Source organism: Myxine glutinosa, chromosome 1 (genome assembly GCF_964187855.1).
Source record: "Myxine glutinosa chromosome 1, kmMyxGlut1.1, whole genome shotgun sequence".
Taxonomy (NCBI): Eukaryota; Metazoa; Chordata; class Myxini; order Myxiniformes; family Myxinidae; genus Myxine; species Myxine glutinosa.
The window spans coordinates 101501746-101514965 of record NC_136261.1 but is presented as its reverse complement, the minus strand read 5'-3'; the positions used below and the strand labels follow the sequence as shown (position 1 = coordinate 101514965).

The 13220-nt window shown below is 42.1% G+C and overlaps 2 protein-coding genes across 3 annotated transcripts in view; both read left to right on the top strand.

Moving 5' to 3' along the window:
• The window catches only part of TIMM10B (translocase of inner mitochondrial membrane 10B), a 512565-nt gene that overhangs the window by 28452 nt on the left and 470893 nt on the right, over window positions 1-13220 (top strand). The window lies entirely within an intron of this gene.
• The window catches only part of RRM1 (ribonucleotide reductase catalytic subunit M1), a 400603-nt gene that overhangs the window by 69228 nt on the left and 318155 nt on the right, over window positions 1-13220 (top strand). For both annotated transcript variants that reach the window (XM_078775295.1, XM_078775291.1), the window contains exon 7: window positions 7114-7153. In XM_078775295.1, coding sequence (XP_078631421.1) covers window positions 7114-7153 — 40 coding nt within the window. The remainder of the gene's footprint in view (window positions 1-7113; window positions 7154-13220) is intronic.

The following is a 13220-nucleotide window of genomic DNA, read 5'->3' as shown; positions in this document are numbered from 1 at the left end:
AGGATGGCCTGGACTGGAGGTACGCACACTTGACTCTAAACTGTCCAGCCTGGGTTTGAATCCCGACCCAGCTATAACCTGTCATGGGTGAATCACAGGCAGGGTGATTCATCAATGTGTGTACCGCTAAACTGGGCGCCCCGTTTGCGTCCCATTAGTTGTTGGATGTTAAGGATCTCACCGTGTTTTCCACAAAGAGAAGGCGAGCTATCGCCGGCACTCTGAACAAGTTGTGGCCTGCATGGCATGAACATGAAAACATGAACATGAAATGTTCGACATGAACATGAAATTTTCCAAAATAACGAAAATGCGAAAACAAAAATGCAGCGCTATACGACAGAGATACTGTACGTGCACGGCAAGATAACCACGTGACCGGAACCCACCTGGCGGCAAAACTCAAAATAACCAACATGCGAAAACGAAAATGCAGCGCTATACGACAGAGATACTGTACTTGCACGGCAAGATAACCACGTGACCAGAACCCACCTGGCGGCAAAACTCAAAATAACCAACATGCGAAAACGAAAATGCAGCGCTATACGACAGAGATACTGTACGTGCACGGCAAGATAACCACGTGACCAGAACCCACCTGGCGGCAAAACTCAAATAACCAACATGCGAAAACGAAAATGCAGCGCTATACGACAGAGATACTGTACGTGCACGGCAAGATAACCACGTGACCGGGTGGCGTAAGCTCGTAACTCGGATCTCGGCTCGCATCTCAAAGCAATAAACCCGCCCGAGCGACGGCTCGTATCTCGAAAAAACTCGTAAGTTGGGGCACTCGTAAGTCAAGGTTCCACTGTATATATATATATATATATATATATATATATATGTATATATATATATATATATACATATATATATATATATATATATATATATATATATATATATATATATATATATATATATATATATTATATATATATATATATACAGACTTGCATTTAATATGGAATATTTTTTTTGTGGGGGTGAACTTACTTTTCAAGACGTCCTAGAACCAAAAGTTCATTGGAATTATGTTGAAATTATTCTAGATTTTGTTAATGTGACCTTTAAAAGAAACAAAACCAAATTTTGACATTTCGAAACAAATAAATTGATCCTCGAAAGTGATGTAAACTGATATCGAACTCAATTCATGGACAGTACTGTGTTAAACTTCTGTATGTTTTCCAGAAGTATCTCTTTATTTTGCACATTAGCCAAACATTTTTTTAACAAAAACAAAAGTTAAATTACGACTGGGATTACGGACATTAAAATTACAGTTCAGTACTTCGTGTAACCCCCACGAGCATTCAGGAGAGCACGTACACGTCGAGGCATCCTGTTCACGAGATTTCCCAAGGTTTGGACAGGAATCGCTTGCCATGCAGTGACAATAGCCTGCTGCAATTCACGCACAGAGGTCGGCTGCTGGTCCAAGTGGTCGATTTGACGCGTTAATTCTGCCCACAAGTTCTCTATCGGATTCATATCTGGAGACATGGCAGGCCACTCCATATGCTCCACACCACAGTCAGCAAGAAAGTGTTGGATCATGCGAGCACAATGAGGCCGTGCATTGTCATCTTGGAGACAAAGTTTCCTCAAAAGGCTGCACGAGCAAATGGAAGCAATGGTTCTTCCAGAATGGCCCTGTACTTGAACTGGTTCAGGTTTCCATTCAGAACAACCAGGTGAGTTTTGCCCCCTGCATGAAAAGCAGCCCAAACGGTCACCCCACCACTTCCAGCTTGGACTCTTGGCACTATACAATCTTTGTTGTAGGCTTCATGCACTTGTCTGCGCACCCAGACCTGGCCATCTTGACGATAGACCAGAAATCAAGACTCGTCACTGAAGATCACGTGATTCCAGTGTCCTGGCTGCCATTGACGGTGCTCTCTGGCCCACTGAAATCGGCGCTGGCGGTGTTGTCTTGTCAGGCGTTGCTTTCTCGGGGAACGCCTGGCACGATAGCCTGCTTGAACCAGTCGTTGGTTGACTAGCCTTCTGGATACAGGCACATTTGTCAGTTGCTGCCACTCAGCCCTAAGCCGATTAGCTGACTTGGTACGGCCATTGCGGACTAACCGGTGCAGCTGGCGATCATCCCTCATTGTGGTTCTGCGGGGACGTCCTGGCCTCGATATTGGAGGAAGGACACCCCTCTGAGCATTTCGTTTCGGGAGCTTTGACACCTGACCTTGAGTGATGCCATACTGCCGAGCAATAGCACGCTGTTTCATGCCGGAATTCGTAAAGTCACCACTCCATGACAAACAGCATTGTCGAGTTGACGGACCATCTCCAGAGGAAGCAGCAATAACTTTTGTGGATGTGCAGCAGTTGTTTTCCACTAATACAGAACGCAACATCCCTTATATACCCGATTGTGAAGCCAATCGTCAAATGTACCTGTCCGTACATTTTGTCACGCCACCTGTGATATAATCCTGTTATTGACTTCTTGCTGCGACAGACAATCAGTGACATGGTTCTTTTAACAAAGAAATCACCGAAGTATAAAAGAAACTCACCAGATTGATATTCTGAGGTCAGAAAGGAAACCCAAGTCAAGAAAAAAAAAGATATTCCATATTAAATGCCAAGTCTGTATATTGAATCTTTTGTGAGCATCAGCTGTGGCTGTATGGGCATGTGGCTCCTTTTCTGGATGCTGATCCAGCTCACCAGATACTCTCAGCAAGGGAGCCTCGTGAGTGGAGGCGGCCAATGGGCCTACAGCTTGCCTCGTGGTTGTAGCAGGTTGATCGACATCTCAAGGAGATAGGGATGGACCAGGCATCAGCCTGGGGGATGGCCAGACGGAGGCCCCTAGAGTACCGTCTTTTCATTTTGTGAGTTTAACCAGCAGGAGGCTCCTGGAATAATGCATAATGCATCCTAGTGGAACTGGGAGTTTCGGAGACCTGAGAAAACGGGAGCTAAACTGGAGAAGAGGTGTGAAAATAGACACCACCAACCTGTCTGTGATGTGAGGGCAACATGGTATGAAAAAAACAACATATGTAACAAATGCTTTTGATTACAAAAATGTTACCTTGGAAGCTGTCCAGCAGTGGATGGGTGTTTAATCTCAAGGGAATGAGAAAAATCCCACAATGTTGCCAATGATGAAAACTGTGCAGCAAGGATGTGGAATGAGGCAGACTCCTTTGTCAGACATCGGCATTTCGCCATTGTATGAAAATAATTGCAAAAAAGAACCTGTTCATCAATTACAGACCTGTTCAATCACAATTATGTCTATTGATTGAAAATGGATTATCATAATTATTGGATTCTTGGATGTAATCATATTGTCACGTCCGTGGCCGATGAAAACCGGACTCAGACGGAAAGCCGACGGTTAACTCTGAGGCAGCAGTTCGAAACTTGGCAGAATCTTTTTGGCATGTGCTGGATGGGAAGGGGCTGAGGTCTTACCTTTATGGACAGCCGCCACGGGGGTTATTCCTCGAACCCATAAACGCAGATACGAGACGAGGAAAACTCACAATACAAAAAATAAAATGCAATAATAAAGGATTTAATGAAAAGAAATGTGGTACGATAAAAAAGGAAAGGTCAGGTAAAAACTATAATTCCTTACTTGAGACATCTCCACTCAGCCCCACAAACAGACAGGGAAATGATTAAAGAGAATAAAAAGAAAATCCCCCCCCCCCTTTTATTTGGCATTCAGCTCTGGTCTCGACGAGCACTCTGGTGGGGTCGGTCGACGAGAGGCGCCCGAACAATGGCGCCGGTCAAGCGCGCCAGCACACTGAGCCACGCAGCAGGCAGCCAAACGCCCTCCCCACCCCCCCCTGCTCGATCCCGGCCCAGCCAGCACAACCCAGTCTTTAGCTCCCTCGTAGAGCACCGAGTCAAAGCAGCACCCCTGGCTCCAACAATGCAAGGTTTTCTGGGCTCCGAACAGTTCTCCTCAAGTGCACATGGGAAAACGTGACCGCCCGCCACGAAGCCAGCACCAGAGAGAGAGCAAGAGTGAGAGGTTGCACCCTCCTTTTTCCCACGCTGACGTCACTCCCCGACCAATCCCCGCGCCCCATTACATCATTCCATTTGCTCTCGGCCAACGACAAACTTTGGGGCGTGGCCTATCAGTCACAATCCCTGGGAGGTGGAGTCTCGCAGTCGTTTGGGAATGGTCGGCAATGTCGGTTTAATGGCCGTTGTCGTCGTTGTTGGCGAGCGATGCTTTTATGGCCGGCCGTTTTACTTGTAAAAAACAGAAGGGAAAAATCACAGGAGGCAATTACATACTGGGAATTATCCTTAAGCCCTATTTAACTGACACAAAACCACCCTCCATGTGGTGACATGCAAACACTCTTAACCTGACAGGTGCCCTACTTATTACATCGAGGGTTCTTATTTGCGTCCACGGTCCATGCTGAAACCTATACGATCTTTACTCCACGATGGTATTTCTTCCCTACCCCCACAAACGTAACGATATCTTTTTGCTTTTCCAAATGATTAAAAGACAGGTTGATACATTTTGATCAAGTGTTGTTATTACCCTGCGCTCGTGAAGCGAAAAGCGGGGTTAAGCATTCAACTACGTTCGTGTGCCGTGTGCTGTACGTGTCTGCATTAAAAAAATTCATTTTCTTGGCAACCGTTGGTCCGATTGACATGACATTTTCACCATAGGAGGACCTCCTCCTGTAGAATATTTTAATGATTATTATGATGTCATAGGTCACGTGGTACAGGCGCCATCTTGGATAAACTTTGCACCTCTATATCTCTGAAACCACTCCATGGAAAAAATTGAGACCTGGCTCATTGTCAAGTACTCCCCATGGGGAATAGGATATGTTAATGATGTCATTGGTGCCTTCGTTATGACGTCATAATTCGACAAGTACAACACTTATCCGATCATTATTAAAAAGAAAATTCAGCAACTGTTGGTCTGATGGACACGAAATTTTCACCGTAGGAGCGCCTCCTCCTGTATAATATTTTAATGATAATCATGACGTCATAGGTCATGGTACAGGCGCCATCTTGGAAAAAACAAAAAAATGTTGCACCTCTATCTCCAAGACCGCTGCATGGGAAAAAAATTTAAGCATGGCTCACTGTAAAGAACTCCATATGGGGAATAGGTGTTGTTAACAATGACGTCATTGGTGCCATAATTTTTTCGTCGTCATTCGACAGGGACAACGCTTAGTCTGATCAGTTTGAAATGTATTGAGTGTGATCTATGCAACAATTATATTAGAGAATGTAAATTTATGATGTCATTGCTCACGTGGTCTGGCAGCCATATTGGATCAAAGAAAAAAAAATATGTAAAAAAACAGAAGAGCTTGCTCATAATAAGTTGACTGTGCAGGGTAAGTATTCTATGAATACCATCTAGTTCTTTAGAGTGTTTAATAACCAAGCAAAAGCTGAATACAGCTTTACAGCTTACAAAAGCTTACAAAAACTACAGCTTACAAAAGCTGAAAAGCTTAAGTTCTAGCAAAGGTACCTGGCAAAGGGGTTTCCTTTTACAGATTCCTTTTCTCTCACGGCAGATCAATTACCAATGAAGGTATTTATTACCCTCGCCAGAGGAGAGGGTATTGCATTTGAGTCCGTTTGTCTGATTGTCGCACAGAATAAATATGATTTTCTCTGCAACCGTTAGTCCGATTGACAGGAATTTTTCACCATATGTGCGCCTCCTCCTCTAGAATATTTTTAATGATAATTATGATGTCAAAAGTCACGTGGTACAGGCGCCATCATGGAAAAAACAAAAAACTTTGCCTCTATCTCCGAAAGCGCTGCATAGAATTGAGACATGGCTCATTGTAAAGAACTATCCATGGGGAATAACATAGGTTAATGATGTCATAGGTGCCTCCATTATGACGTCATAATTCGATGCGTACAAAACTTCATCCGATCAGGATAATTTATTGAGCGTCATCGATACATTGGTGGAGAGAAAAAAAAAGATTTCATCGGTCATGTGGTTTCAGCCGCCATATTTGTTTTAACACAAAAGCCTCAAAAACCACTAAAAACACAAATCGAACGAACACAAATCTTGGCGAGGGTCTGCAATCTCTGATTGCTCTTTCTTATTTGTTTGGACTTATTTTCCCACCCAAGAAGTATGCTAATTTTGTTCTCAAATTTTGATTACATGCCAAGTAGAATCAGAAATTGTACCACAAGACATCCATCATGATGATTCAATCTTAGAATCGGCATTCTCTTATTTTATGAACGTAATACAAATTGTGGTCCAAATAATATCTGTATGTGGCGACATGCATATGTCATATAACATTACATATATGGGACCATGACACATTTTGTGACGTGTTGTGGTGATGTTTTGTCTCAGTAAAGCCAAGCTGATATTTAAGATACTGTGTCTGTGACATATCATGCCTTGTGCATTCAAAGAGTTTATTCCAAGTTATTATAATGCTAGGCTCTTGAGGGTCTCTTTCTTAAGGGTCTGATTGGTTTAAGGATCTAAACTCTAAAGTCAAAGGGTTGTAAAGGCCCAAATGGTCTAAGCCCTAAGGGGTCTGAGGGTTTAAAGGGTCGAAATTAAAAGGTCAGAAATGTACGTTCCAATAGTACTTGATTCACGCTACACACATGAACAGTTCGGTGACAACATGGCGCCTATTGTTAAGTTCGCTGAACTCTGGTATTGTATGGCTCAGACTTCATCCCCTCACTCCTTCCATCCCATCGCCCTCAAAGCCACGGTATATATGTTTATCCTCTTCAACCATGTAATGAATCTAGGATGTGTTCCGTTACCAAGTTTTTTGTGGAGTACTCACCAAGTGGCTTAAGCATTCAAGCAAGCATTATTATAGATTTTACAGATTTGTCTTTCTTACACGTTGGTATTTTTAAAAACCTTTTCCTTGTGCAGATTGTATCACTCCTTGTGCACAAAGACATATTATTGCTCAAGAAGCTCCTCATTTGTGTATGTTTCGCCTTTTATTGATAAACTGTTATATGTATTGAACTTATAAGTTTATATGTATATGAAGCATGTTTATATGTATTGAACTTGCATCTTCCTATTTCTTGCAGACTTTGGAGCGTTCCTACCTGCTGAAGATTAATGGAAAGGGTATGTGGCCAGCTACATTAGCATCCCCAATCCTCTTGTTTGTCTCCGAGCAGCAGCTGGCATGTTCATTAATAATGTCCTATCTGTACCAACCTGTATTCTTATTCATTCCTCCATTAAGATTTCAAAAATACTTTCCTCCAACCTGTCACGTTTTTTTCTTCATTTTATTTGTGTTGGAGTGGTTTTGGGGTGATTTATAATGAACATCTATCGATCAGAACCAACAGTTAATTCATTTAATTCATTGCATTTTGTTGGTTCCTCAAAGTCCCTACAAATTTAGCAGTCAAAATATTTAATAAATTGATCTGTGATTGATGGACATAGATGACATTGTCTTCCATGTGTAAAATATGTTAGGCATAAATCTTACAAAATGCAATGCAAGTGTTGAATGAAGGAAGAGCTTTTTGGTCTTGCGTCTGTGCCACATATCAACCCGAACTCAGCATGCCTGAAAAGCCATGGGTTGTAACTCATGAAACAAAATTAGAGTCAGAAATTATGCAATCAGCAATATTGCACTCTGAAAATGACATGGAGAACCAGAGAGCAATTGACAGATGGGAAGTAGCTGTGAATATTTCCAGCTGCAGACACATGCCCGAATACATAGTTTGTAGCCTTCAATCTGGGTGTTAGAATGAAGAGTGTAATGTAGGTGAACACAGAAAAAACTTCAGGCTTAAGCTGTACCCCTTTGTTCCTAAAATGGTGAGGTTATCGTTAGAGGCTCAGAAGTCATTCTTAGTTTATTAATATGTTGGTCCTTTAGTCCTTGCCCTGTGTACTACTGTACATTTGCCAAAAGGGGCCTCATCAGTCCAATCTGTAATTCGAGCAAAACTGAGAATCAACAAAGTTTTAGACAATGACGAGCAAAAGTACCCGTCCACTTTGGTGATTGATTTCATCAAAAGACAACATGTTGTACTGAACAAACATTCTGCTTTGTTCACTCTGTAATGTTCCTGAGGTAATCTTCCATCTGCTTTGAGGTCAGCTAACATCACCTTCATCAACCATCCTTGCTGGTTATATATGGCGTGAGCAAAAATTACTTCCGCTTTGCTGTGAAGCTCAGTGTTGTATTCTTTGATTTGAACCTTCACTTAAAATGAATGAAATGAAACATTTTGAAAACTTTGAATTATTCTCACTCAGATTTCAACATCACAGCAATGCATAGTATTAAGTTGTTTAAACTTTTTAGATAAGATGATTTGTAATACAGAATACCACTGGGTGCTGCTATATGATATGCATAGACATAGAGAGAATTGGGGCCTTTGCCCCACCTTGAACCCCTCCCCAGATATGCTACCCTGACAGAAACTATACGTGGGGTATCCTTAGGCAACATGCAACATTTGGTTGGGTTTGGTTGTGTTTAAAAAAAAAAGAAGTTTTTGAAGCACACAGTCACATGAAAAAGTAAGTACACCCCATGTAAAGTTTTGACTTTTTCAACATATTTCAACATACAGCTATTTGATCTTCATTTCAACAATCTTGATAGATGAAGGTGATATAATACAACAAATATCATGAAACATTTACATTTTGTAATGTTGATGGTGTTGGTGTTGGGCTAGACCCTGGTGTTGGGCTAGCGGCTAGGGTGCTGGCTTAGGATCCTAGGATCCTGGGTTCGAATCCCGGTCGATCGCTGAATTAACGCCAGGGGGGTTGACTCAGCCTGTCATCCTTCCGAGGTCGGCAAATTGAGTACCAGTTCACTGGTAATTCCCTGTTTGTCGTTAAAGGCGGCAAAAAGGGTTGGCGTCAGGAAGGGCATCCGGCCGTAAAACATTGCTTCAAAAAGGGGACCAAAAAACAACAACAACCACGGTTACCGAAAAAGGCCAACCCCCGCTTTGCGGGGAAAAATGGCCTCGAAAGGTGGTTATTATATTTTTTATATATTTACATTTTGTAGTCCATTGTATAATTTAAATAAACTTAAATGCAAATTTCGCATGTGGAAAAAGTAAGTACACCCCTACATTTATCACTACTTCAAATACCTAAAATTAGAATCAGGTGCACCAGCTCAGGTGCAAATGATTAGAACATCGTTAGAGAGGATCTTGGAGGAACCTGTCTTATTTAAACCTGAGACATTTAGTTTGGTTTGCTCTTTGTTGTTGAAGTGTGTGGCGTCACAATGCCGAGATCAAAAGAGCTCTCTGAGGCCTTCAGAAAGAATGTTATCGATGCCTACGAGTCTGGGAAGGGATTTTAAAAGATCTCCAAACAATTTGAAATCAATCATTCGACTGTCCGGAAGATCATCTACAAGTGGAGAAGATTCCAAACAAGTGCCAACTTGTTCAGGCCAGGCCGCCCCAGCAAGTTCAGCCCGAGAGCAGACCGCAAGATGCTGAAAGAAGTCTCTTAGAACCCCACAATGTCATCACGGGACCTACAGGTAGCTCTTGCCACTGTTGATGTCAAAGTGCACGAGTCTACCATTAGAAAGAGGCTGCACAAATTTGATCTACATGGGAGGTGTGCTAGGAGGAAACCTTTGCTGTCCAGAAAGAACATCAGGGCAAGACTAAAGTTTGCCAATGAACACCTTGGCAAAGACCAGCACTTCTGGAACAATGTGCTCTGGACAGATGAGTCAAAGGTAGAGCTATTTGGCCACAGTACCAGAAGACATGCTTGGCAAAAACCAAAGACAGCATTTGACCACAAGAACCTGATACCAACTGTAAAGCATGGTGGTGGAAATATTATGGTTTGGGGCAGCTTTGCTGCATCAGGGCCTGGGCAGCTCACCATCATAGAATCCACTATGAATTCTTCATTGTACCAGAGGGTGCTTGAGGATAATGTGAGGCCATCTGTCAAAAAGTTGAAGCTCAACCGATGACCCGAAACATACCAGTAAATCCACCAAGGAATGGCTGAAACGAAAGAAATGGAGGGTTCTGGAATGGCCAAGTCAAAGCCCGGATCTAAATCCCATCGAGATGTTGTGGGGGGGATTTGAAACGAGCTGTGCATGCAAGAAACCCCTCAAACATCGCACAGCTGAAAGAATTCTGCATGGAGGAGTGGGCAAAAATTTCCCCCAGTCGATATCAGAGACTGGTAAACAGTTATAAGAAACGCCTACTTGAGGTTGTTTCTGCCAAAGGGGACAATACCACCTATTAGAGCCAAGGGTGTACTTACTTTTTCCACATGCGAAATTTGCATTTATGTTTATTTAAATTATACAATGGACTACAAAATGTAAATGTTTCATGATATTTGTTATATTATATCACCCTTATCTATCAATATTGTTGAAATGAAGATCAAATAGCTGTATGTTGAAATATGTTGAAAAAGTCAAAACTTTACATGGGGTGTACTTACTTTTTCACGTGACTGTATATATATATATATATATATATATATATATATATATATATATATATATATATATATATATATATATATATATATATATATATATATATATATATATATACATATACATATACATATACATATATATATATATATATATATATATATATATATATATATATACACACACACACACACACACACACACACACACACACACACACACACACACACACACACACACACACACACACATACACACTGTATATATATATATATATATATATAACCGCAAAATACATTAACCCCAACAACTCGTAGAAGCGGTGTGACTATATATCTATTAATTACATGCTCTTTGAATGTCAGTTTCATCCTGTCTATTAATTACGTACGTCTGTTAATTAATCATTGTTGGAATATATCTTTCGCCCCTTTAGACTGCTAAGACCCTTTATGTCCCCCAAGACCCTCAAGACCATGAAGAACCAGAAGACCCTTAATAACCCAGAGCACCCAAAATCCCCCGAATACCCTTAAAGACACTGAAGACTCAAATACCCTTCACGACCCAGATGACACAAAAGACCCCAGAGGACACTGAATACCCAAAATACCTGAAAGACCCAAAATACCTAAAGAAAGGTGTTTTAATGAATGTTTCCCCCTGTACTGTCTTTCCCTCGTGGTCCCCCTGTGCTGTGTTCCTGGATGTCTTTTTGTTGAATGTGTTTTAATGAATGTTTCCCCCTGTACTGTCTTTCCCTCGTGGTCCCCCTGTACTGTCTTTCCCTCGTGGTCCCCCTGTGCTGTGTTGCTGGATGTTTTTTTGTTGAATGTGTTTTAATGAATGTTTCCCCCTGTACTGTCTTTCCCTCGCGGTCCCCCTGTGCTGTGTTCCTGGATGTCTTTTTGTTGAATGTGTTTTAATGAATGTTTCCCCCTGTACTGTCTTTCCCTCGCGGTCCCCCTTTGCTGCGTTCCTGGATGTCTTTTTGTTGAATGTGTTTTAATGAATGTTTCCCCCTGTGCTGTCTTTCCCTCGCGGTCCCCCTGTGCTGCGTTCCTGGATGTCCTTTTGTTGAATGTGTTTTAATGAATGTTTCCCCCTGTACTGTCTCCCTCGCGGTCCCCCTGTGCTGTGTTCCTGGATGTCTTTTTGTTGAATGTGTTTTAATGAATGTTTCCCCCTGTACTGTCTTTCCCTCACGGTCCCCCTGTGCTGCGTTCCTGGATGTCTTTTTGTTGAATGTGTTTTAATGAATGTTTCCCCCTGTGCTGTCTTTCCCTCGCGGTCCCCCTGTGCTGCGTTCCTGGATGTCCTTTTGTTGAATGTGTTTTAATGAATGTTTCCCCCTGTGCTGTCTTTCCCTCGCGGTCCCCCTGTACTGTGTTCCTGGATGTCCTTTTGTTGAATGTGTTTTAATGAATGTTTCCCCCTGTACTGTCTTTCCCTCGTGGTTGTCAGCTCTTTCACGAGCCTCGATTCAGTATTTAAAAAACAAAACAAAAAAAAACAAACCTAAAATATCCTAAAGACCCTGAAGACCTCTGACCCAGAGGACACTGAAGACCCTTAAAGATGCTAAAGACCCAGAGGACCCGAAAGACACCAAATACCTAAAAGACAAAGACCCTGAAGACCATTTAAGACCCATAAGGCACTTTAGACCCATTAGACCAGGTTGGACCCTTGACCATTTCGAACTTTAGACCACTTGGACCTTTTTAGATTACAAATAAATTATAAATATATATCACCAATATTGCAAATAAATTTGTTCAAAAATAAATTTGTATCATGGTTAGTGTAAATCATGGAGAAGGTGGATCATGGAGAATCATGGAGAATGGAGAAGGTGGATCAGACTCGGCAACGGTTGCTCGATTGAGATGTGCATGGAAGAAGTTTCGGGAATTGAGTGGCGTGCTGATTATGAGGGGAGTGTCGTTGAAGCTGAAGGGAAAGGTGTATGCTGCATGTGTGAAGTGTTATGATTTATGGGAGCGAGACATGGGTAATGAACGTAGAGCAGCAACGAAGGTTGGAAAGGGTGGAAATGCGAATGGTTTGACGGATATGCGGAGTATCGTTGAGAGAGAGGAAGACAAATGATGAATTGCGAAAGATGATGGGAATAGAGCCTGTGATTGATGCTGTGAAGAGGAACAGGTTGAGATGGTTTGGTCATGTGTTGAGGAAGGATGAAAGTGACTGGTTGAGAAGAGTGATGGAAATGAATGTAGAAGGAAGTAGAAGACTGGGAAGACTGGGAAGACTGAGAAAGACTTGGCTAAAGATGGTGGAAGAAGAAATGCGGGCAAGGGGGTTAACAAGGAGAGATGCAGAAAATAGGGCAAAATGGAGAAGATTGTCATGGGGACCGCAAGGCTAACCCCCGCTCTAGCAGGGAAAATGGCCTTTAAAATGCATGTTGTTGTGTTGTTGTTGTTAGTGTAAATCATGACAACACAGCAACTCAAACTCAGTTAGGTCATAATCATCAGTTAAAACAAACCCATTCTTCTGCAGCAATGTGTGGTGAGGTGAGCGTAGCGAGCCAAGCGAGGATTCAAACTCAGGACCTTCGGACCCTTAGCCCGCCGCCCTAACCATTAGGCCAACACCAGGTATTTGCTAGTGCAGTTAACTCAGTACAGTTAACTATATATTCACTTTGGCTCCTTGTTTGAGTTT